This window comes from Myiozetetes cayanensis, unplaced genomic scaffold, assembly GCF_022539395.1.
Source record: "Myiozetetes cayanensis isolate MyiCay16 unplaced genomic scaffold, myiCay2020 scf1, whole genome shotgun sequence".
Taxonomy (NCBI): Eukaryota; Metazoa; Chordata; class Aves; order Passeriformes; family Tyrannidae; genus Myiozetetes; species Myiozetetes cayanensis.
In genome coordinates this window covers 116,266,302-116,293,039 of record NW_026086604.1, presented here as the reverse complement: position 1 = coordinate 116,293,039, position 26,738 = coordinate 116,266,302, and the positions used below count along the sequence as shown (strand labels likewise).

Genomic DNA, 26,738 nt, shown 5'->3' with positions numbered 1-26,738 from the left:
GCCACAGGGCTCCAGGGCTTCCGAGCCTGCATAGTCCCAGCTGAGCTTTCACCTCTCCCTGGCAGTGAGCTACCTCAGTGCTACCAAGTGCATGCTGACAAAATGCTTAGTTTAAAACGTGGCATAAATGTGCTATTAATGCTTGGAGTGCTGCTGGTTTTTTCCCCTTGTATGGGATAGGAAAAGGAAAAAAAAAAAAAAAAAAAAGAGATTTTTTTGCCCTGTAAGATTAAACAATCATCATGGTTTTAAGGACTTAATCTGCTGGCATGCAGACTGCTGGCTTATAAATCTCAGAGTCTGAGTGTAATTGGATGCAGCACCAGATTCAGCTGTGTGGGCTTTCCAGGGGCTTTTTGTTTGTTTGTTCATTTTTAACACACTGCAGAGTTGAAGTGAACTGTCTCTGGAAATGCCTTTGGGGGTGAAGCTGTAATGCTGTGTCCCCCCTGCCGGTATTTGGGCAGCACCTAGTTGGAGACCACCGCTCGGGGAGGGCAGTGGGGGAGGCTGCTCAGTGTATGAATTCGTGCTATTGTTGGAGAGACACATCTGCCTTAAGAAATCGCACGGCACAGGCCATTACTTATTCAGATGCAGAAGCTCCTTCCGTCCCCCAAGACGGCCCATTCAAGTCACATGCCAGAGGTCTCTGCAGAATGGGCTGCAGCTGCTTCAAATCTGCTGTCTAACATCAGAAGCAGTTGGACAAACTGTACCGTGCTGACTACAGTCAGGCTCCCTGGCGCCGAGGAAGACAGGGAAAAGATTTGGGATCCCAGCGCTATGTTCTCAGAGGATCTGTGGCTGGAAAATGAGAAAAACTGTGCTGTTGTTCACAAGTCGAAACGAGGAAGGAAGCGCCAAGAGCTCCTGGCCGTGGCCCTGGGGGTGAAGGTGGGAGTAAAGGGGGCACTTTTGTGGCAACCTCTGAAACTCTTTGCCTATTCACAGATCACCTCCTTGGTCAGAAGAGCAGCCTTAACTCAAAATGACAACCACTTCAACTATGAAAAAGCACACAATTTTAAGGTAAGCATGACTTCCTATTATTTTCAGTTAAAAAGTTCTGTTGAGATGCCTCAGATTTTGGTTTTTTGCTGTGATGAGTTTTGCACGCACCTATTTATACTAGCTCTAAGTAAAGTATTGAAAAAATGTATTTTTCTTTCTACTTTAAGTTCCCTTAACTGCATTCTTAGTATGCTGTTATATAGGGACTTAATACAAATAATAGTTTTGCTACTCACTGCCCTACCTGACCGGCAATTTAGCTCTTGTCCCAGATTTGGGTTTATTTTTTATTCAGAAACAAAGTACTTCATATTGATTGTCTTTATCCTAAGTGTACTTACTTTTAATTAATAAAAAGGCCCCTTTTCAAAATCTAACTTATTATCAGAAGCCAGCGGCATTTTTCCAAAAACACATTTTGGACTATTTCTATTTTCAGAAGAAGCTGAGGGGGCTTGGGTGCTCCTAACAATGAAGCAAAACACAGCGGTGGGTATTGTCTCCCAGCTTTTGTTCCACCACCATATGCTAAGGAAATGCTCTCAGAGTCTCACTGAGCTATAGGATGTGAGCTTGTGTTTGCTTGTCAAACTAAAACAAATCACTGGACAAACACAGGGAAGTTTAAATGGATCATCTTTTTGCTGTCTTATACATACAAAATCAGATTCTTAGGAATTTTTTCCCCAAGTACTGTCTCTGGCAGACTGCAGCAGGGAAGTGACTCAGCTTTGGAAACGGACCTTCCAGGCAGCTTGTATTAAAATGTTTTGCCAAAAGGACTGTGCTGGTTTCAGAGTGTGCCAGCCAGTTACCGTATCTAATGCTGTCAAATTGTGGTTTGATGCTTATCAGGATAAGCATCAAGAATAAGAGGCAGTAATAAGACAAGAAAGGAATGTATCTCAGCTTTGAAACCTCAGTTTAGTTAAAGCTCCTTGAGGGTGCTGATCTGGGTCACTGACAGAATAGTTTCACTCATTAGCGGAACGAGAATTTTCTGATAATCATCTAGGGCCTGTCAAAAGCGGAGAAACACTGATTAAAATTATTTCAGTTAGCAAAAAAAGTTTCACTTCTTATTTTTCTGCATATTCTGCTCTGCAGACATTGCTCTCTTCTGCAGTACTTCTGCTGTAGTTGGCAAATCAATAATTTAATATTAGTGAGCAAAGCAAATAAAAGCATCCCTTTTCTCATTCCCCTTCCTTGACCCAGGCTACAGAAAAGTCAATATTTATCTCTCTGATCAGCACTGAAGGAAATAGGGGAAATACTCTGTTTTTTCTTGCTTGATTAAGCCAGCTTTCATTCTTTCTGGGTTTTGCCCTCATTATCATTTTAGCATCAAAACTATTTTAGTTTAACTAGAAAGTATTTTCTCATGACTGAGACTTTTTTCCACTTTGACCCATACATTCTTTCCTCTTCAAAATTTCCCTTGTTTTGGCTTTGATTTATGACTGGACATGTGCCCAGTTAACTTTGCGTTTGCACAATCTAACTGTTGTACAGTCTCTGTTCCTTTCTGTTTCAAAAGAGTCATAGTTTAACTGGAAAATCACATGATTAAAATAGATATGTATTCAAAGGCTTGACAGCATAAAATTATTGTTTAATCATAGTAAAGGCACTAACAAACCTTAGGGAACAAACATTTTTAAAATAATTGCCCAGAAAGGTCAATCAAAAGTGTTACGTTTGCTTAATGAACAAATATGTTCACTATGCAAATACAGTTAGTTTTCCAAAGGAATATATTAGAGCATATCTAGTTGTTGAACAAAAAATGTGGATAGTATACTCAGAATAGAATATTTAGATTTAAAACATGTCTAAATTCAAGGTTAATATCTTTTATGTATTCCATATTCATTACATTAAAAAGTTAAGAAATTATTTAGAAAAGAATGGCTTTATAGGTCTTGGGGCAAAATTCTTAATGGCTTTTGCCAGCACTCAAGCCATAATGATATAGGATTTATCTGAAGCACAACGCTATTTTGCAGACATTCAAAAAGTTGTCTTCCCCATTTTTAGGTGGATACTGACATGTATTGTATCATTCATCTCAGTTCCTAGGGATAAAGGTTATGTGTCACACTGTCCCTTATAATATTGTCATAGGCAATTCTTTATGAACACTCTCTAGCTCTTGTCCTTTAGCTGTGAAGAATCTTAAAAATGAAGGGCACATTTTTAGCAAAGTTGATGAGATTTTTGTAGATCTTACACCATAGATCTTACTTACTGGAAGAGAGAAGGAACAAAAGGAAGAAACAGACTAAAGACACCAATTCAGAGCAAGGACGGCTCTCCCTCCATCCTTGCCAAGCTAATAGGAAAATTAAAAAGTGGTGTTGAGGTTTGGAGCATGAGGGCACCAGGTTATGCCCTTCAGAGCATCCATGCTTTATCATTCAATCTCTCTTTCCAATTTCAAGACACTCAGAGCAAATGAACAAAAAAAGATTTAGTATCCAGGCTGATTTGTTAAGCTGGGTTCATCCTGAGCACACCACACAGCCACATGGATTTAGGTTTGGAGCTGGCGTCTGTCTGGCGGGGAAACTTTGCATAAGCCAGTGTAGACATACCGCAGTTCAGGAAGGAGAATAAATCTCTGAAGCCCTGTTTAGAAAAACACAGAGGTATTTCTCTAGCTATGCGGGTGTCAGCCTAACTGGATCACAACATCCTCATGCATTAGGATCCTGGAGGCTCTTTCAGATGCACTTTACCTGCCAACTTCAGTGGTGTCCCAGCTGGTGGTGAAGTCAACCTTGTGCTTGAGTGCAGCAGCATGGAGTTTGGGGATGCTCCACGCTCTTTGTTCTATGCTGGGAATTCATGAGAGGGCTTCTGTGCTGCTTTAAGTGAGCAAATACAGCTGAATAATGTGCATTTTCCACAATACTGGGCCTGTTTGCCACTATAGAATGGGCAAATCCCATTTGCAGGCAGGCTAGTGGAGTAAAGGCAGCTGATTACAGACAAGTCAGATCTGCTGGGAGAGAGGAGGCTCTGGGATAAATTTCCCCTTGTGTTAAGCACTGCAAATAATACTGCTTCTGGGACACAAAGGGTTTGGGGGAGACATTTTTTACAGACATCCTGAAGATTATGTGTATTCATTTAAACAAAAATAACAGCAGAGTTAGCTTTTCTTCACTGCAAATGGCTCAGATTCAGCAGGAGTCCACAGGACAGTGCAAATGTGCCTGTATGCAGCAAAAAGTCTGTAAAAAAATCTTCTTTGGAGGCAAATAGAAAAGTCTTCAAAGCCAGCCACATAAACCACAAAATTGTCTCAGAAACAACACTATATAATGCCAAAAAAACCCATGCGTTTCAATTCAAGGCAATTTTTTTGTCCCCTTCTGTAATATTGCTTAAGGTATAACTTTGTTTTGCCACTGTGTACTGGCACTCCTTAAATTTGGTCTCAGTTTCTCCCTCTGTGAAGACAACTCAGACACAAACTAAAAGTCAATACAGTAGCACCCACTGGGGGAATGCTGCCGTTTGAAAAAAAGGGCACCAGAGGGGCGAAGGGTGAAGGTGAGAGCACAGGAAGGAAAGAAGAGACATGCAGTGTAGTGTTGTGTGAGTCTGACAGCAGAGAAGAGACATGGATGTAAGAAACAACTTTTCATTGAAAGGGGTTGAAAGATGGAACAAGAAAATTTCAGTGTAAAGTCTGAAACATCATGATTTTGGTTTATTTGGAGAAATAGTTTCCTGTAAATTCTTTCAAAAATTGGAATTATGTTTCAAATGTAGACCAAGCAGCCCGAGCCTATGTTTTCTGAGCACAGAGAGGTCTCCTGAGATGGCAGGATGGGGTAGGGACCAGCAATAAATAGCTCTTGATCACATTTCAAATAAAGGATTGGGCAAAACCTAAAACCCCATCTCAAAAACCTAAGACTTGCTGTTACGTCTCCCTGTTTAAAACAGAAATAAGGCTAATCTTGCAGGCAAAATTCCCATTTACCATTCAAAAGTGTTCCTAAGAACAGAATTTCTCCATTATTTCTTTAAAATTAATGTCAAGCCTTAAGAGACTTACTTCAAAACTGCATCTGAAGAGACTTTTTACACCTTCATCTAGAAACTTTTGAAAGTCTCCCTTTTTTCAGTTAAAAATTATTTCTCTGTTTCAACTTGGCCAGAAACCACCAAGACTAGCTTTTCACAGGGTATTTCAGCTGGAGACTTGCCATTTGAGCTAAAATGCAGATCCGTGAAAAATTGAAGTGAATGAATACTGAGAATTCAACCTTTGAGGGCCACCAAGCTGAACGGAACAAGGGAAGGGTGCGTTGTCAGCACTTCTCAAAAGGAGCCCTCAGCCAGCATTGATGACTTTCCAATTAATGACAGGGGAGATCAAGGAATAATCAGCTACCATTTTCAAAATAAACCACAGCAAGATCAGCTGAAATAAGCTTTACGTAAAGTGAGCAAGTAGGCCCCAAATATCCTAGCAACTGCAATGGACTTTATATATGAAATGGTGTGTTTTTAAAAGTCCTGACTGAGCTTTTACAGCCCTTCTCACGAGGTTAGCTTTTGTAAACTGCTGCAAAGCAGAAGACACAGTTAGCTATCTTCCCACAGCAGATGATTTTCACCCACAATTAAGTGCAGGTGCAGACCTACTAATTATGTGGCTTTCAGTCTAAAAATGGTAAAGATGGAGGCATAATTAGTAGTATCTGTAGTTTTATATCCACTGAAGGTCACACAGTGCATATGACTGCATCAGGTCACCAGCTGATGTTATGTACAGCTGTTTACCACCACAAAAAGCCATGTCTGAAATTCATGCTACCCACACTGCAAAATAAAAATGAAATGAGAAAGAGGTATGTGGCTGTATTTCTTAATATATCTGTCTCAAACTTTATTGCAAAGTCTTGTTTCACGGATATGCAGGTTTTTCTGAGAGGTAAAATACCACTTCAGAAAATAATTATGACCAGTCAGACATTCCAGCTTTGACCTTTCACTTTCAAAAGAGAGGAAGAATTACTATTGTTTTGAGTTTATTCACACAATCATTTGAGTTAGTAGTTGGTCAGGAGCCATTTGTAGTCAGGTTCACTGTTTTTATCTCAAAATCAAAAAGAGATAAAATCATCTGTATTAAAATCACAATACTTCATCTTCCTGAACTCAAGAGTACAGGCTTGTGTAAGTGTGATTCTGCACACAAATGGAGCAAAAACATTAGCAAGACAAATGCTTGGCCTAAAACTTCACAGTTTATCTGAAAAGGGCAATGACCATTTTTTTACTCTATGGAACGCAAAGAGCATCTTTCCCCATCCCAGGGGGTGGAAGTGGCCTTTCAGCCATTCACCCAATGGGTAAACAAGAGCAGAGAGAAGTAAAAGGACACATTAGCAGCCAGAGTGTGCATGATTAATGTTTTGTTAAGCTCAATTAAGTCTCTGGCTAGAACTAGCTCATACCATGTCCATTCACACGGGCAGGGACCTCACTATTTACTCTTTGTTTCAGTGAAAATGAAATGCTTACTTTACCAGAACACACATTTTACATAAAAAGGTCTTCCCCTATAGCCTTTAGAAAAGCCATGTTGGAAGCAGTGGTGGTGTGCAAAACCTGGCTGTGGGTTCTGTCAGCACACAGGTCATTTTATTCCTCCTTATGTACTCATGTGTGGACTGAAGCAAAATGAATTTTGGTTTGCTGAAAAAGAGTCTACTGACATCTTTTCCCTGTGTGAGTTCAATGTACTTACTAGAGTGAGGAATTTGCTTGTATCTACCTTTCCTTGGATTATTAGTTTTAGTTTTTTACTCCTGGGTTCCTCCCCTCCGCTATAGTTAGAATGTCAGCTAGCAAAAATGATTCGTTTTCAGTGTCATACACAGCCCAGTTCTCTTTAATGTTAAGCCTATTGAAAGATAAACTACAAGATCAAAGCAAATTTCTGTTCCCATGGTTTATTTCATCTAGACTTTGGAAGGATGTGGGCACTGTGTGCTAAAGATTTACTCCTACTGAGTCTTCTGTTGTTTATCCATTTCAGTTGTTCCATCTGTCAGACCATCTGCCTCCCAATGACCCCATTTCTTTCTCCCACCCCCATTTGTGTTACAGGTCCATACGTTTCGAGGTCCGCACTGGTGTGAATACTGCGCCAACTTCATGTGGGGTCTCATCGCTCAGGGAGTGAGATGTTCAGGTAGCCCTTCAGCATTTTCTGTCATTCTCTTGAAATGCTCAGACATCTGTCCCATCCCAGCTTGCACTCCCTGCAGTAGTGGGGGCCAGGATTTCTTTACAGAACAAGGCAAGAAATCCTCCTGCAGAAGTTAGAGCTTTTTCATTTGCCTTATTAGCTGGTTTAGAAATGAAGCCATAAGCCCTGGTTGGTGAGAGTGACATCCTTTTGGTCCCTGTCTATGTATACATTAAAACTTGTTCTTTATGGTTAAGTTATCCCTTAATGTTTTTAGGTCTTAAGAAAAAAGCACTGTAAATGGCAAATCCAGCCAGCAACTAGGCTTCATAACTCGTCTTTTTGCCACCAATTGCGGATAAGTGCCCCTGTCTGCAAAAAAGACTGCCACCTGTTTCCCATAAAAATACCATACATTGCTGCAAGCCTGAAGTATCCCACCTCAAGATAAAACAAAAAAATACAACCTTCATTTTCTGAGGGAGATTAGTTTTCTGGTGCCTTTATAGCTGTATTGGCATTTTAATAGTGCCTTAATTATTTTAAATTTGTTTGCTCTTTTGTGGGAAAAATTATCTTGGAAAAATGCAATAATCATCACATCATGATGAACTTTTGTAGTAGGAGTCGTATTTGGTGCATTGCAAATGGGGTTTCATATCTTCTTTCACCAGATCTGCAATCACATCCAAAAGTTGTTTGTCTTACCTCTGTCTTACCTCTCCCTGCCTGACCTCCAGGCATTCCTGATCTCTGACTGGCACCAAACACATCCAACCCTGACATCTGCCTTCCATTGATGGAGGAGGTGTTGTTTTCCTAAAATTTAGACTGCAGTTTCAAGGATCAAAATACCTTTCTCAAATGCAGTTTTAATAAGTGCAGTCCCAGCTACTGCTATATCGTGTCTGCCTGTAGATGAATCAAGGGTAACATGAAGAACATGAAAAGGACAATAAAAGAGAGGAGTAGTAGTTTGCTTCTCAAGCTATTTGATCTTAAACACAAGTGTGCAAAACCTGACCTCACTAATGCAAAACCTGACCTCACTGTATTTGTTCACATACATAAAGTATTAAACTTATGAAAAGGCTTGTTTATTTAGCATGAAACATAATACACTCCCTCATCAAATTATGAACATTTAACTCTAAGTAGACAGATGCATTTGGATTTAACTTCACATGCTTGGAGAACTGCAGTGAAAACAATGCAGGGAGGATCCTAACTACAGCTGTTCACATTTGTTTAGATTTCACAGAACAACAATGTATTATGCAGTAATAACTGTATGGAGAAACACACAAAAACCCACCCAATTCCATTAAATGCTGAGGTGTGTTTGTATATGATTTTGCTTGATTAATATTTTATAGAGTATAATACTGAAACGTGCTGCAGGTAATAGAGTCATGTTTACATTTTTAACAGCTTAATGTTAACTCAAAGGGTACCATCAGTGATGGGCATGACTGGGAAGGTATTAAAACAGAAATCAGAGTTATGTGAGATAATGCAACTCACGATGGTGGTGTTTACTGAAGCTTATAAATTCATTTGGCTGAATATTTGAGTCTATTAGAAAAATTCAATTTGTGGAGATGAAAAAGTGATGTGTAAGTTATTAGAATCCCACCCGTGCCACTGAGAGTAGGATTTGACTCTGGAGTAAGACTACAAGAGCTATTTGTATAATGAATCACTTTTTAACATCATGCCATTCACAGCATTTTATATGCCTAAACTGACCTACAGACTAAACACAGGGGAGACTTAAGTCACCACTGAAGTGATGAGCCAGAGATGAGGAGTCTGCTGATATGGCAGAGCGAGCCAAAATGTGACACTGCAGGAATGTGGAAGGCAGAGTGAGGCACGCTAGCTCAAGGCACTGTCCCAGTTTGAGTGTTCAGGTGAATCTTAGGTTCTTCAACTGTGACCAGTGCTAAGCCTCAAGACAACCTGCAGAAGATAGTCATTACTGTGCCAGCTTTATTTAAGGCTAATCTAAAATACCCAGAAGTTAAGCCTCACATGTTCAAATGCAACACCTTGAGCTATGTGTCCAGTAATGAACCAATCCAGACTACATCAGCAGTCACCTACAGCTCCAAGGAGTGTGAGGAACATTCAGAGTCTTTATACCTTTTTAACAACACTGCTGGAGTTCATTTCTCCCACTGTAAGATTTTTACACATTTCCATGCTGATCTTTCTCATCTGCACCCTATTTATTTAATCTTCGCTGACTGATGAGGAAGTTGTGCCCCTTGCTTAACATGGACCAAGGAAATAAATTGTTAGGCAGGACCTATCAGCATTAGTATTAATTAATTAATCTGGCTAACTTTGCTTGCAGACTGTGGGTTGAACGTACATAAGCAGTGCTCCAAATACGTGCCCAACGACTGTCAACCAGACCTCAAGAGGATAAAACGAGTCTACTGCTGCGATCTCACCACACTGGTGAAGGCCCACAATACCCAGAGGCCCATGGTTGTGGATTCATGCATTCGGGAGATTGAAGCAAGAGGTTTGTATGCTTAGGAAAGCAGCAGACACAAGGAAATGAAGATGGCTTGAATAACATGCTAAGCTCAAACGGGGTAGTATGCTCATGCACACTGAGGACAGGATGAGAGAAGGGTTTTTTTAGTGCAGGTGATACATTGCTTTGCATTAGCTCGTAAAATTAAATCATGGCATTTCTTAATGCAATTTCCTGAAATGCTTTCTGAAACATGTCAAAACATGTATTATGTTACACTTCTGAAAGGGGTGAACTTTAAAGTGAACTTTTAAGTTCATGTTTATGTGTCTTTTTTCATTACTTTACTTTAACATACCTAGGGACACGTCCAATTTTGGAGTAATCAGTTTAAATCGAATCCATTCTTAATAACCTTTACAAGCATTGTGGGCAAGAGAACACAACTGGCTGAAAGTGACTCAGACAAGTGAGGTCACAGGCTGTGGTGTTTTGTCGTAGGACACAAACTGCTCAGGGTTTCTCATGATGCTCGATTACTGACTGATGGATCCTGTGGCACAGGCAGCATGTCACAGCCAAAAGTCAAGCTTGTGACAGGTTTTTGGTAAACAGACCTGTGCCAGATTGAAGGAAAAACATGTCCCCTCAATAATCATGTATCCCCTCTGTTATAATCATGTATTTTTGCTTTGGATAGCAAATGTGTACGTTGTGTTGCCCAATAATCCAAATTTTCCTGTTACTCACAGCTTCAGCACAGGAATCTCATAATGTTGACTTCATGGCATTCCAGTAATCTGCATAGCAACACACTGATACTAGCCACAGGGATTTCAAAGCCACGCATCATCTGCTGAATTGAATCAAAGACTTATAGTAAATCCCCTGCACTGCTCCGTAAAGCTCTACCAGGATTATATCATCATTGCAGGGACAAATAAAAAGAATAGTACAGACTAAGACAGAAAAGCTTTACTTCAGTGATATAGCAGGAAGCTACATTGCATTTGAGATCTAATCACTTACTTGTACATTTATTGATTAAGATAAAATCTGTTGCCTGCTCTCTGTTTTTTCAATATCTTTATATTTTTTTCTTTAATTGCCACAGAACTGTGAAAGATTCTGATTTTGTTCTTAAGAAAACAAAGTGTATTGGAACTTATAAGTAGGCTAACACAGTGCACAGTTGCAATAAGGAATTCTAGGATTAAAATAAATAACGTGGGTAACAGCATGCTCGTGCTGGGCTGCCCTCCATTGCATGTTGGCATGGAGCAATGTGGGGAGAGTTGTGCAAGTGAGCAGATCACTTGTGTGAAAGAACTATAGAAGGGATGTACTGATGGTGAGAAGAACTGTATCCACCGCATCTTTCAGCTGTGTGTAAGTAAAAGCTGACAGCAAAACAGGGAAGAAATGTTCTCACGGGAGAGGCAGTCTTTTACTTGAATTGCTATTTATCATTAAGCAACTGGTAAAAGGAAGGGAGACCTCTAAAGCTTTATTAATTATAGCCAAATCCAGGGAAATCTCCTACATAAAAGGAATAAATCATATCACATGCCTCACCATTAGCAAATTGCAGTATTTCCCTCTAACATAATCAAATCAACCATGTACCTAACAAAATCAGGAAGTAAAAATTCTGAAATTCTTCAATCCTTTTAAGACACTATTTAACATGATCTTTTCCTTAAATGCTCTGGAGTTTCACATTGCAAATAATGTTTTGTTAGTAGGTCTATTGTTCTTGCTTTACTGTTTTTAAGCCTAAATATTTGTTGGTTATTGAAACTAACTTAAACAAGAATTTTTTGTTTCAGGTTTGAAGTCCGAGGGCCTCTATAGAGTCTCAGGCTTCACTGAGCACATTGAAGATGTGAAAATGGCCTTTGATCGAGGTACACCATTTTTTAATCTTGTACAATTTTAATCTAAGCTTTCAGTTCTAGGACCTTTCAGTTCTTTTGAGGGTTATATAGGTAACATGGGAATGAAACTGGCATATAAACAGAAGTACAGAAAGCAGTCTGTCTTTTCTGAGTCCTTAAATTGATCTGTAGTCTTCTTCATAAGAAGAAAACATGTTTCACAGTTGGAAGGAATAATTAAACACTAAGAATTGGTGGGTAGAAGGCTAAGCAGGTGACTGGATGATTGGTCAGCCTAGCAGCACAGCCTCAGCCCCTGGTTCAAGTATGAGCCTAGATGGTGCCAGGGGAAAGTTCTTAGTCCTGTCTTTAATAGACTCAGTGCTTTACAATACGATAATCTATTTATGAGTTTAAGGACCAGGAACTCCAACTGGGAAGTTATTCTGCATGTAGCCTTGTAGAAAACATTGCACCACTGTGCATGTGATTCCATCTGCACAACAGATGAGAGGAGCATTGAGGAGATTGGTTGGACAGCATATTGAAGAATTAATTATTAAAACACTGATTACCATCCTCATAGCCCCTCTGAATTGATTGAGCTGATTGTGTTGGTTCTGGTTGTGCACACAGTCTTTGCACACAGAACTAATTTAAAGTGGATATGTAAGAGTGCAGAGTAGAGCCTTCATCAATAGAAAACACCTTTTCAAGTGCATTTAAGAAGTTACATGAGTATTCTTCTCCTTTCCCATAAAGAGTGTTTTCCTTCCAACTTAATTTTTTCAGGTATTACCTCTGCTGTATTAGGGAATAGGATCAGACACAGCACAGTGATCACAAGCCCCTGGGGGACAAGGCCCAGGTTAAGCCAGAAAGCCAGCCTGTGGGTCAGGGTAGCAACCAGAAGGGTGCATGGACAAGCACTAGCATGGCCATGACGCAGCTGGAGGCAGCTGGGATGTCACTCAGGCAGGGACTGAGGGCCCTGGGGGCCCATGGGCAGGAGGTCTGAGGTGTCCAGGGGAGGCTGCACAGGCCAGCAAGGTCTGTGGGTGCCACGTCTTACTATGCCTGAACACTTTGTGTTTGGGGACAGTTTATCATACAGATATCACCTTAAAGAAAGCTCAACTAGCAATTTCCAAATTGACTGTTTTCATGCTGAAATGTCCTTTAAAAATAATACATATTTTAAAATATTTTGCATGCTGTAGTTGTGAACCTGTGCATATACAGACATAGATCAGGTATTATTTGGGCAAGAGAGATGCACAGTGATATGACTGCTATTATAGGAAGGTGGTGTTCCAGATGTGAGGACCATGATCCTCTCAGTAGCATTGATTCCAGTGTCAGAAGTCCCATTCTGCTCCTTGAGGGTAGACCTGGCCTGACAAACCCTTTTGTTCTGTGTGTTAATTCTCCTCCGAGTGTAACAACCTGAATGAAACCCAGAGCCACAGGTTGTAGAGTTGGAAGAAAGCAGATTTAAATTTATGTCTGAGCATGACTTCAAGACTGCTGCAGCTGCAGTTCCTTTGCAAATGCTTTGAACCACTGGAGCCACTTCAGTTTATTGACTATTTATTGCCTAAATTCACAGCATAATTGATGGCAACACACACTTGAATTAGATCCACAGCAAGGAAGAAAGTGTGATTTACTAGCAAAGGCAGCAGCACCTAGAAACAGGAAGAGTGAGAATTGTAGGACTAGAGTATTGCAGAGACCAGAAGCTGAGAACTTCCAAAACTTTCCAGGTTTGAAAGTGTTTTCTCCCTGAACTGAGATGGAAGGGCAGGAGGACTTGAGTTTTTTTGCAGGAAAGGATTTAAAAAAAAAAAGCAAAATAGATTTTTTTGTTGTTGTTGTTCTGACTTGTGGGCTGTGCAGCTAGAAGGTCATTGTCACCTGGCAGAAGTTTGAATTGGCAAGATACTTCCAACATGACAGCTCAGGGCTAGCTTCCCTGTCAGATTGAAGTTTACAGAGGCAGGGACACCACCCTCTCTTTTGCAGCCCAGCCCCATAGGTAGGAACTTTGCTTTTCTGCTGCCCTGTTACCCCTGCTTAGCACTAGAAGCCAGAGCAGCATGGCGTGAACCATCCAAGGATGAGAGAATATCCCAGTTCTCACCTGGAATATACCAGGTGACAGAGCTGGGAGAGAAGGGACCTGAGAGCCAGGTGGCAGGTGTTGCCTCCAGCACCACCTGGAAATTTTTTGTTAAAATTTAATTTTCTGCCCAGAATGTGAAGTTTATGGGAGTTTTACAAAATTCATATTTCCACATTCACTACAGGAATTTAACTTTTTTTTTTTTTAAGTTAAAAAGAAAAATAAAAAGGGAAAATTTGTATATGAAATATAAAGTGGAAAATTCCTGATCATTTCTGGTTAATAGATTGGTGTTGCAGGAGAACATCTGGTGATCTGTGGTCACATCAGTATCTAGATATCTCTGGAAAACATTGCATAGCAGAAGGTAAATGTGTTTTAGAGTATCTTGGGATAGTCAAAGGAGATGCTGAGAGCAGAGGTGTGAACCACAGAAGAGAAATCTTTATAGTCTTGACACAATACTAGAGGATGTACACTGGCCAGGAATAAATTTTGTTTGATACTTTAAAGACCATTTTTTAACCATCTGAAAGGAAGCCTTTGAAACAACTTCTCGTAAGAGCAGGGATAAAAAACCTTAACCAGTTTTAGAAGTGGAAGTTGCAGGGTTTACCAGAAGGGTTATATGGCATGATGCCTGCAGTAGCAGAACACTGCACTTGGTCATTACAGAGGTCACTTCCTGCCCATCATTTCTGAGTCAGCCCCCAGGCACCTGGCTAAAATGCCAGTACACTTTTGCATCTCCAGAAATACAGCTTTTAATAAATGGGGTTGAAAATAGGCCATTTTAATGCACAGGATGCATCCTTGAAATAATGCCATCAAGCTTTCTGGTTCCCATGCTCTTCATCAAACCACGAGGGCTAGAAGACAATATGATACAGGGATGAGGCATGGGGGCTGACTTGGCTGTAGGGTACCTCTCCTGCTGATCCCTTGTGCAGCTGAAGGGGTGCAATGAAGAGAAGCCAGCCCTCCCTCTGACTAATTCTGCTTTGACAAAGAGACACTTGTTGCTTCCGAAGAATTAGAGCAAGAACAGAAAAGCAAAGGCAAGTTTGCAAAGTTAACATCTTGGGAAGAGAACAGCATCCCACATAATATTACTTGGGCCCAATGAAACTGTGATAGTTGGTTTTAAAACAGGGTGAACTTGGTCCTCATCTGATTTAAACTAAGACTGCTTTCCAAAGCCAAAGCAGTGTAAATACCCTACTGTAAATTAGCATTAGCCTCTCTGAGGCACTGACAATGTTCCATTTTAGTGATTTTTGTAATGAGAAGGAGGGGAATAATGTGGATTTATTTAATCTGGTGAATGTTGGTGCTATAGAATGACAGTTGCTCTCTGTCAGCATTGTTGAGCTGTGGCGTTGTGGCATCCAGAAAACACCCATTGTGTGCTTAATCCACAGAGCTGTCATTGTCACCACTGCATTCTGTCCTCCCACGTGTTTGTATGACTGGCTGGTACAATACACTTGCTAAAAATATTATGCTGTTAAATATTACATGAGTACTTAGAGGCATCCTAATTCATGCTCACCCTTTTTGCAGTGAAAACCTGTCAAATGCCAAATCCAAGAAAAACCACAAAGAAGCATGTTAGAATGGTAAAAGGTTGTGCAATAAAAACAAAGCATTTAGGAAAAAGGAACTTAAGAAAAATCTAATTCAGTATTCAGAAGGCATAGCTGAGGCTTTAAGAATGTAACATTTATTCTATTACATTCTCTAATAAAGTACTGATATATTTCTATGGCATCCAAAGTCAGCTGAAACCTTTAAGGAAAAGCGTAAAGACCTTCTTTGTCTTGAGATAGTAAAACTTCAACATAATGCAACAAAATACATTGAGAGTCGAAGTTACAAGGAAAGATAAGTGATGGGGTTTGGGTAGGATTAGGTTTGTACAGCTGAAATGAACTATGCGTTTCTAATCCAAAATGTATGAAAAACAAATACTGTATTAACATATGGCCACTGCAGTGATAGTGAAAATACCAACTACAATCTGATGAGAATTCCTATAATGAAGAGTGAAAAAAAATTATTGTGGTAATGCAGACAGTAGCCTATAAACCACATGTAGTTCATACAGTCTGCTACTGCAGAGGATCCTCTGTGAAATATGTGTCATGACTTTTCTGGCAATGAATTAACTTTTCTTTCTTAGTGCTTTGAATTTTAAGTGTGTGTAAAGTGTGTTCTAAAAAAAATACAAATCCAGGAATTTGATGAGGATAAGAAATAAATGCAGCCTGCCAAGGGCCTTCAACTGATGAAACTGAAAGGAAAAAAATTCCAAAACCTATGAAAGGAAAAAAAAAAAATCTATCTCCCCCTTCGCATCCACTGCAGAAGTGCATAGAGTATATTATAGCAGATGTATTGTTGTGCTCACTTTAAAATAAACTTCAGTGCATTTCTAATGGATGTTCATTTGTCTCTGAAGTGAAAAGAAAAATCTTTGACTCAGGAATTCATGCATTTTTCCTAGAGTAAGCAGATATGTAAATAAGAGGTATGTTTGAAGTACATTGTAGTTTGAAGTTCCTCAATCTGAAGTGCCCCTTTAAGGACGCTTGCTGGGCTACTTTGTAAAAGTACTAAATAAATAACACTTCCATTTAGTGTACTGGTGACCTGGATAATAGAAGCAAAGCTTCTGCTTTGCTATATCTGTTCTGATGCAGCTGCTGGCTCCTTGGAGGTATCTGTTTTCAGTGGAGCATTTTGAGTGCTCAGTCTCCATCAATTAAATGGAGCTCTCCACACAAAGCTTCACAAGACTAATGCTACCATGCCTGGAACGTGTGGATTAAACAAAAGATTGGGGCAGTGTAAACATCCTCCTAGGGCTTATTGATGCTGTATTAAATTAAATGCTGATGGATGTATTCAGACTGTTCAGCTGCATCAAGAAAGGCTGTTTGTTTTAAACACTTAAGCATATAATCTCCTCTTGATGAGAACATGTAGTGCTATTAGTCTTAATGAGAATTATGTGCATACATTGGACAGGATGTATCCCTGCAAGATTAATGCCATAGGTTTGTATAAAATCTCTACAACCAATATAAACTCTTTTACTCTGCTATGAAAGCCTTTATCTCCATCTTAGATGCCATGTATCAAGCACACCCATTCATCTGTCTGTACCAGGGCATGTCTACAAGCACTTGTTATTGCGAGACAAGCAAGGCAATGGCTTTACAACATGTCAGCGCCTCGGTGGCAACAGCCAAAGCTTGTGCTTGCACCTCCTGGCAGACACAAGCAAACCTCTCTCTGCCTTTCAAGCAAGCATAGCCCTGCATCACCCCACTCACTGTATGGTCCTAATCTTCACCACCTGCTGTGAGGGAAGCACTAGTATCCTTAGTTGAATGGTGGGAAATAAGGACTATAGGTTATAGCTAATCTCAGAGAAGCCTGAGGTAAAGCTGAGAGTTAAATCCAGACAGCCGCAGCTGCTTGGCCCATCTTTCTACTGGAAGACCACCAAGGACAGGTCCCAGGAAAGAAGGACAGCAAGATTTCTCAATCTAGAGAAAGAGGTGGGTATGAGGGTCCTAGGTGGTACAGAACAGATGTGGCAATTTGAACTTGAAAAATGCTAGTGATTCAGCCTTGCAGTACTTCGTGCAATTTCACTCATTGCAAGCCATGCATTGGTCAAGGACTTACCAGCAACACTTGGAAACTTTAGGCTCATGTGTTCAAAAGTGCTCTGTCATAGAGTTCTGAGTAACTGTGTTATAGTGTGGCAAACAAAATGTATGCTATTTCAGTTGCATAATTCATCTGTTTAGCTGTTCATCCACTACAAGTATCCATATTCATTTAACAAATTGCAATCCGCATTTCAGAATAAATTGTATAGCTAAATGCCTTAGCACGCCTATTTAAATTCAGATCTTTGCTATAAATAAATGAGTCAAATATTAAGATAGTAAAGGTTATCCAGACAATAATGTAGCTTCCTTACTAGCTAATCACTATAGATACATTTGGATGTTTACTCTGATTTTTCCTACTGGTCTCCTGATGGTCATTGAAAATTTATATTATTTCTCTCTGCTTCTGGTTCTCCAAGTGGAGATGAAAAAAATGGTTCATACTCCTGGGCACTGATCTGCAGATAGAAAATTCAACATCAGAACAAGTTATTAATAGCTTATTTTCAGTGAATAAATGGGCCAAATGCAAGAAATATATTATTAATGTGGTTTGTCATCCAATATTAAAACAGTATGTTTGAGATGGTACACTGCAGATATGGATGATGTAATGACCAGCCCCTCCAAAAGATGTAAACAAATAAATTGTTTAGTAAAACATATAGAAACTACCATTCCTCATTTATATATTGTAAAGTTGGTAGCAATATATTCTCATTTAAGCCTTCCAAATGCTTTCAGGTTGTTTTTTCCTGTCAAGTTGCATACAATAAATCTGAATTAGAAGTCAAGCCATGCTTCAGAATTACTGTGGTTTCAAAAAGATTTCTTCCTCCTTCTCTAGATGGTGACAAGGCTGATATTTCTGCCAGTATTTATCCAGACATAAACATCATTGCCGGAGCACTGAAGCTATACTTCAGAGACCTACCGATTCCTGTTATCACCTATGACACCTATTCCAAGTTCATAGAGGCAGCAAGTAAGTATTGCATAGTAATTTGTACCAATCTTTAACTACATTTCCCATCCACAATGTATATCGATAAGCAGCAGCCAGAGTAATCTGTCTGTGTGATTGTGCTGCCTTCCCTTTCCCCGCTGGCTTACCCCAGCTTGCACTTCCCATGCAACCACAGATACCTGTTCTCTTTCATTCTTCTCTTCCTAATTCCTCCTTGGCAGAGAAATTATTCTTGCGTGTAAAGAATGTGCCCAGGAGAAGCAGTTCCAATCCATGCACCAACCTCTTAAGAGCAGGCCATAGAGATTCCTAATCTTCTCATATTTTGGGCTTCTGGTGACTATTTGAATGAAAAGTCATGTAGCAAATATGACTGACTTAGTTCACAGCTTGGGAATCTATACTTCTTATGTAAAATATGCGTAAACCCCGCTCAGATTTTTAAAGAGATTGCCAAACAGTTTTAAATGAGTGCTGATACTCAGTATATGTAGGTATCACTGACACCTACATACTTAAATATGTTCAGAAATCTTGAAGTAATTCCATGCCACTTCAACTTCTAGCTAAATATTCAAGCATAGGTTCTAACGGCATATATCCACATTCCCATCTGGTTTTGAAGACTACTGGAAGTAATCTTAGGTAAGATTTTAGTGAGAGTGTTCTGAGACAAGTAATATTGTGAAGCACTTAACAAAGCTTGGGTACTGTACCTATACAGACCTGTAGATAGAGCTAAAGACCCTGGAGATAACTCCTGGGTGGTCTTTTTCGCTGATTTCTTTGTAAAGCCGTTTTTTGGAGGATGTAGAACTTGCTGATAAGCTCCATGTTTATGAGTTTAATATTTATCCCTCCAAGCACAGCCAATGGCTTGTAAATGATTCCATAATAATAAGTTATCTTCCTGATTTATTGCTGTTTACACATGGAAGGCCCTATTAACATTAATCCTGTTTGGTGTTTTCACAGAAATCTCCAATCCTGATGAACGACTAGAAGCAATACATGAAGTGTTGATGTTACTCCCTGCTGCTCACTACGAGACACTTAGATACCTAATGATTCATCTCAAGAAGTGAGTTAATTGACATGCAGGATAATTTTTGAAGAGCTTAACAATTTTCTTTGCTTTGAAAGAGAAATATTACAGAAAGTACCAAGAAAGCTTCCATTAGGACACTGCCACCAAACCAGTAATGTTACAGATAAGCAGACAAGCTGTTTGTATAAGTGCATATAAGCTATGCACAAATATAGCATAAGTCTTTTTGCTGGATTATTGTCATAAACCTTTGAAGAGTTAATTGAAAATTGTCACAGTTCTCTGAGGCAGATAATACCTGAAAAATACCGAATGGTAGGTACTTCAGAGATGTGCTAGATGTGCTGCTGCTGTAAGGCACTTGAACATGCTTTGCTTCTGCCTCCCCTTACCTCCTGATTTGTCTTCTTGAACAATAACCCTAAAAGGAAAGAGCTGTCTCTTACGAGTTATTTGCTCACATCAGAGTAAGCCAAGAATCAAGCAGGACCTATTTTTATATGACTAGTAAAAGCAATACAGGCCCCAGTTATATCTCTTTTGATTTTAAACACACTGCCTCATTTGCTTTTCAAAGCTTCTCTAGGCATACATAAGACACTCATGAGGGGCTTCATAAGGCAAACATAAAGCCTCATAAGACATACAAAATTTTCTAAAGTGCCTAAATTTCATTTTTGAAAGTTACTTGGGAGTGTACTGCCAAGTTTTCCAAGTCTTCAGCTAGGTATCTAGGAAAATTAAGGAGTTTTCCAAAGAGGGTGCCTCACTTCCACTGATTACAAGCAAAACTGTTTTTCAAAAGCATGCTAACTCCACTTTGCTGCTTTGGGTATTTACATGCCTCAGGAAGTCTTCTTTCTACATATTTAAAAACTGAAGCTGAGTACAGACTGGCACAGTCATCTCAAAGCAGGCCTTCATTTATGGATATATTGCGCAAGATATTCCTTGTCTGTGATTAAAGTTTGCTACTTGGAAACAACAGAAAAGGGGATAAGGGAGGAATAAAGCTACTAACCTTCTACACAGCAATACCTTAGTTTCTTCTTAGTTGTCCCACTTCTTGCAACACAATTACAAATGTGGAGTATTTTCTGGGTTTGATCTTCACTATTCTGCACTATTAATGCCAATCAAAAAGAAAAATACCTCATTTCATGTAAAATTGCATCAGAGAACTTGGGTGAAGTGCATTTCATGCTCAGTCAGGTTCTCATTATGCAGAGACTTTTCCTCGTTTTGAATCAGCTCAGGTCATTACAAATGAGTAATTTTTCCCTTTGATGAGACATTACCTGGGCATGCGAGAACTCCTTTGGACTCTGCAGAAATGAGATGATTAAGTATCCACCCTTGTCAGCACAGATGCATGGACAACTCAGGATCAACCATATTGGCTGTGGGCAAGTGAGCTGCACGCAGAATCAGTACTTTCACATCCCGGCAGCAAATTTTTAATAGACATGTGTTGACTTGCCTTCTTTCTTCTCCCAAACTGCAGTCCAGGCTTTGGTTCAGCTGTTGAGCTGAACTACTGATGAGACAAAAATAGTCCAAAGAGCCGATTAAGCTTTCTCTCTCAAATACCTTCAAGTCATGCAATGAATTTCATCTTCTTTCCCATATCATAGCTTTTGGCATCTGCATAGAAATCAAGTGCATGTCAGTTCCCATGGAGAATCTTTTGGAGAGATCTGAGTGTGAAAGAGGAAAGAATCCTTTAGGTTCAGACTATGCTGTTCTGTAGATTAAACACAGAGTTCCAACTTCAACCCTCTAGGACTCTTCCTCCATGGACAAAACATGCACCAGTATAAGGGAGTCTATGTAAAGACAGCAGGATCATGGACTCTACACCACCATTGCTTCTCAACAGAAAAAAAACTGCACTGAGTTGATCTTAAAAGCACAGGAAAATCCAGCAGAGGCCAATGTCAGCAACAAAAAATGAGTTTGTTGGTCAGTTAGTTGTTTTGTTCAGTTATCTTTCTGATAAGTTTTTGCTCAAAGTTGGAGGAAATGCAATAGCATGAGCAGTCCCCCCTGTGGTGAAATACATACAACTCCTTCTTGCTGATGTTGCAGTGAAGCTGTGAATCTTCTTTGTGTTTTCACCCCAGGCTGTGCAGCACAGATGCACAGAGAGAAAGCAGTGCTACACATACACTTGTACAGAGGTGGCTTGGGCTACGCAGCCCTGGTGTGTCTTTGCTCCTTGCAAAGCACAGCTAGTGCATCTGTGCTAGAAGATGATGTGCCTGTGAGTAGGGGCACTAATGGACTTCTGTCCTGAAAGCAAAGAGGAACAGCATTTTTCTGTGACAGAGCCATTCTTGGCAGAGAGACAATAGTAGAAGCAAAACTGAGTCATATAAGTACCTCACAAAGAAGGGAAGACCAAACTACTTCTGGTTTCAGCCACTTTGTGCTCCCTTGATGGCATGAATGAATCCACTCACAATGCCCAGCTGGCAATTGCCATGCTAGGGGAGGTCTCAGCTGTTGCCAGGAGACCTGTCTCCAAAACCAGATGTGCTCCACTCCGGCAGAGGATTTGTATGAAGGAGATGTGAAACTTCGTCCGTGCTGTACTTATCGCAGCAAATGTCTGGTCCATGAGGGACCTGAACTGATCAAGGGATTGTGGTTGTCCTACACTGCAGTGCATGAGCACTCTTAGGATTGAACTCAATATGCCACTCAGACAGGATGACACTTGTGATCCAGGAAGGAAGCCTCCACACACCTTGCATTTTCTGGCAGGTTTGACTGATTTTCCAGTCAGGGCTGACTTCTACACAGCTTGGCCAATCCTTGGTGGTCTTTGCTCCAGCCACAAATAGTCTATCTCTTCTTCTATTTACATTATATGACCTATGTCAGTGAACAAAAGAGCCTGGGTTCCTTCCTAGAAACGCCTCTGTTCTCTGTCAAGAACAGATGGCATTTATAGCAACCTGATTTTAGCAAGCCGCCTCTCCAGGCTGCTCCAGGATTCAGCCTGCTCCTGAAGTACAATAACTAATTGGAACCACTGAGCTGTTGGTTGGCCTGAGGCAGCCAGCAAGTCAGATATGTGTGAAAGGGTGGGTTCCTGCAGACCGGAAGCATGTTTGGAAACATGGGTAGTCTAAAGAAAATCCAGGTTTGCATTTGTGGAGCACATCCCCACTGCCAGTGTGATGCACACCAAGCACAGTGAGCCAGAGAACTGTAGTTACTGTAGCATAGAGGACTGTTCCATACATCATAATTTAAATCATAATTATGCTTTTTAAAAAGCAATTGCCACTAATTCCTATACCCTAGCAGATAGTCACATGGAAAAATCACTTAAGAATCACATGAGAGTTGTTTAAAGGCTCTAGAAATCACAGCCCCACCATAGCTGCATTGTACTTGTTGCAGAAGCAGTTACTGTGTTGAGTGAAAGTAAAAATTGTTATTGAAAAAATGTCATTATCTACCAGTGTTTGATGTGAAGCAAGACTGCAGATAAAGATGCAGAGATTATTTTCTTATGGAAAGTAAGCAACCAATTACTTTTTTTTTTTTATTTATTTTAGGGTTACCTTGCATGAAAAGGAGAATTTTATGAATGCTGAAAACCTGGGAATAGTGTTTGGACCTACTTTAATGAGACCTCCAGAGGACAGTACCCTTGCTACACTGAATGACATGCGGTACCAGAAGTTAATTGTGCAGATTTTAATAGAAAATGAAGATGTTCTCTTTTAGACAGAGAGGCGTATCTTCAAAGCCATTTGTTTTTAAATAATTCGTTTGAAGGAAAAACAACATTTCTTTAATTTTTTTTTAAAACAGAAAGGAAGAGTTCCTTGACTGCACTTCGATTTCTGCAAAGTTGCAGATGGATGCCAAAATGTTTAGGGAAAGCCTATGTCTCATAGACATATGCCTCTTTGTAGAAGGGATAAAGAAGGTCAGAAAAAATCCTCTTACCTTGTATCTTTTGCCTTGCCTCAGATGTATATTTGTTTTGAGAAGTTTCAAACAATTTTATTGTTGTTAACTTATTAAGAAACACAAAACGTATTTTAATATGGCTAGAGAAGCAAAAAGGTACTTAATCAGTGTTACTTGTATACTCCTATACATTTCCTTCTTCATGAGACATAATTATATATGTCAATTGTGAAACAGAACCTATATTATAAAGATATTTTTACTTTACCTAGCTGAGAGAATGGCATTTTATTTTAGCAAACTATAAATCAATGCGGTGCATTGATTATTTTCCACGTAATTCTTTCCTGCATTTTTGCTATGATATATTGAAAACAATTGCCACTAATGCAGCATTATCCTGACATACCTCTTTCATTGCAAGTGTTTTAAAGGAGAATAATTTTCTTGTGAGCATTTCAGCTTTCCTTAGGTTTCTTTGCATTCAGGCACTAGCATCCTAAGATTGTACACTTTTAGCCATTTGCCATTTCCAAAAACATGCTATTTTCTTCTTTTTTTTAGTTTTGGGGTTTTTTTTTTCTCCCATGTAAAATATGGTCTTGAGAATTTTTCAAAAGTCCTGGTGGTAGTATCAATTTCACGTGCCAGATTTTTCTTGGATCACATAAGTTAAGTGATGCTGGGACACTGGATATTTTCTGGCCTTGTTGAAAAGTCAGCACTTTTTTGGGTGAATGATGAAGGATTTGGTTTTTCTGTAAAAATCGAGTTATGTTTTGTCATGTTTCTGTATTTATAAATGTACAGTAAATCTGCTAAAAATGTAGGTATTTATCTTGAATGTGTTTCCTGATGGTTTGTTTAAAAAAAAAAAAAAAAAGAAAAAAGACAGAATGTGTAGGACATGTGGGAGCTGGTAAATTTAATTATTACCAAATTTTAATATTTTTCTCCCCTCACAAACATTGACCTACAGAGTTCATAGTCTAACTGCAACTTATTCCTAATGTTAAAACTGTTTCTCAGCATGAGATGTTTCTTCAAGCATAGAAAATCAACATACTTTACTACCAAACTCAGTTTTCAATACAAAAAAAATTCTAATACTCCCTCATCTTGATCATTTGTATCATATGCTTGGTAACTCAGTGATGCAGTCTCCTGAATTATTTCAGGGAGCACGTTTCTATTCAAACTGAAAAATATCTGTAACTATGATAATGAAGGGAGGTAGACGGTATGACTGTAAATTTGTTGTCTTCTAGAGAAATAACTAAGGGCTAGATAGATTAATCCAGGTTGCAGAACAAATGCTAAATAGTCTGAGTTCCCAATACTTCCATAGATCCTCCTGTCTTCTACAGGACTATTTGTTGTAGGTTATGTACTACTTAATACTGTCATAAAAATGATCTGGAAATGGTTTTATTTTGTGAAGTGAAATATGCTTTGTAATTTATGATAGTGTAAATGGAAGGAAAAATCCCATTAAATGTGTTAAAAGAGTTCTGGTGTCTGTCACTGACTACATGGCAAGCTGCCAAGTGAAAATCAATCGCTAATTACCATCCTGACATTGCTGGAAACTTTCCTACTCAAAAATTTAGAACAGTTTCACTGAGTGTCAGCAGTTTCAGGTTGGCACTTGGATGCCCATACCACAGCCAAGCCCATGCAAACATTTATTTTCTGAGAACACCGTAAACCACCCTCTGTGCAAAACTTCAAGGAAGCAACAAATCAGAATATCAATCCAACCAGTATCCAAGAATCAATGCTATCAAAGCAGTTTTCCACTCTCTTGAACACAGACATTTGACTAACAATGATTTTTTTTTTTTTCTGGTCAGTTCAGTAATGAGTTATTTTTTTAAGGCAGCACACTGGTAGCTTTAGCATGTCTCACTGTCTGGAGTCTTCAACACATATCCCATCTTAAGGATTTGATGACAGTACAAGGCAGTGTGCTTAGACAGACTCATGCTTAGTGTCTGGAGAGCAGAAGTTTCTAATCTGTTGGACAGAGGGATGAGTATGATTCTGTGTCTTAAAACACAAATATCTAGAGAATTGTCCATGTTTCACTTGGCTAAGTGATCACCTGACATCCAGCATCCTCAGGGGCATATTGAGCATGGAGGTGAAAGGACCCTGTCCTCTCCACACCTCATTAGTGCCACCTCGTGCTGTGCCTGCTTCATCTCCTATGTCAGACTTAGGGTGTCCATCCCTGCTGCAGCTGGGGCTGAGCTGCACCGCTGGGATTGGATCATTGCTGTTTCAGATTCACCATTCGAGGAAGTAAAAAGGTGGCAGACTTTCCTCTGCAAAACTGACTGCTAAGACAGTAGAAAAATTCATAATTACCTTTAATGGAAACTAATACTCCAATATACAGAAAAAAAATGGGCTTGACCAGATTACACCAAATCCTTCCCTTCACTTCAAAAGATTAAGCAAGAGCACAATGGGTATCTCACATGAAGCACTACTAGAGAGCAGCAAGACTCATTTGAAAGATGCTTCATGAGGCTATGTTTGAGCTGATGTAACTTCCCTGCTGGGTCATTTCATCCAGAGTGGAGCACAGTTCTGCCCCTCTGGAAGCAGGTGAGATACCAGTGTCTGCCTGCAGCCAGGTGTTCAGCAGAAGCCTTGTTCCACTCCAGCTGTTGGAGAAGGTCTTTGGTGAAGCAGCAGTCCCCTCCTGCAGCCATCCACTCCTGATTCCCATATGCCATTCAGCTAGCCCCATCTTCTGGTGTAGTGGGTGCCACGCTGTACCCCCTCACAGCTGCTGGGGTGAGACAACTTGCCTTCCATAAACCAGCCACGATCAGTAAAACATTACATCATGTTAATGGATTGTAAGGTGATAGCTTTCCAAAGTGCTGTGGAACAGTTACTGAGGAAGGAGAAGAATTTGCAGGAAAAAATAAAAAAGAGAAACAAAGTGTATAAAGAAAACTTTAAAAAACAACAACAACAACAAAAGTTACAAAGGCGACAGAGCTTTGTGCTCAGCTCTCCTCTCTGTGTCAGTTTAAGGTACAGAGTGGGTTTAACAGAGCACAAAGCAGGGTGAATTGGTACCACATCCATTTTATTTCCAAAGAAGATTTAAGACTACACTTTCCTCCACACTTAGCATTCTCAAAACTCACACAGCATTTGAGCTTAATTGATGGAGACAATGCTGCAGTTTGGAATCTCTTTTGAAACAAAGTTTTTGAAAGACCTGAGCTGTGTATTACTGTCAAATTCAGTACACAGGAGGGAGGAGGGATTGCAAGTGTGGTATTAGGCTAAACTCTGGTCTTAGTGAGATCTTAGCGAGGTGCTGGGAATGCCTGGGGTAATAAATAGCTGGGCTGAACCACAAA

The 26,738-nt window shown here is 39.7% G+C and overlaps 2 protein-coding genes across 2 annotated transcripts in view; one reads left to right on the top strand and one right to left on the bottom strand.

Moving 5' to 3' along the window:
• The first annotated feature begins 352 nt into the window (after positions 1 to 352).
• CHN2 (chimerin 2) lies at positions 353 to 24,860 on the top strand. Its single transcript, XM_050320499.1, has 7 exons — positions 353 to 1,032; positions 7,150 to 7,234; positions 9,591 to 9,764; positions 11,549 to 11,626; positions 18,255 to 18,392; positions 19,350 to 19,455; positions 22,992 to 24,860. The coding sequence occupies exons 1-7, from the start codon at positions 595 to 597 to the stop codon at positions 23,161 to 23,163; spliced, it is 1,191 nt and encodes a 396-aa protein (XP_050176456.1). The 5' UTR covers positions 353 to 594; the 3' UTR covers positions 23,164 to 24,860.
• The window catches only part of SCRN1 (secernin 1), a 129,471-nt gene continuing 125,535 nt past the window's right edge, over positions 22,803 to 26,738 (bottom strand). The window contains exon 9 of the mRNA XM_050320486.1: positions 22,803 to 22,813. The gene's annotated coding sequence lies outside the window, so the exon portion shown is untranslated. The remainder of the gene's footprint in view (positions 22,814 to 26,738) is intronic.

Bases quoted from the DNA above. Each gene is read 5' to 3' on its own strand.
- CHN2 (XM_050320499.1), top strand. From the start codon at position 595: ATGCAGAAGCTCCTTCCGTCCCCCAAGACGGCCCATTCAAGTCACATG. The intron at 1,033-7,149 runs GTAAGCATGACT...TTTGTGTTACAG, and splicing joins AAAAAGCACACAATTTTAAG to GTCCATACGTTTCGAGGTCC. The intron at 11,627-18,254 runs GTACACCATTTT...CTCCTTCTCTAG, and splicing joins GAAAATGGCCTTTGATCGAG to ATGGTGACAAGGCTGATATT.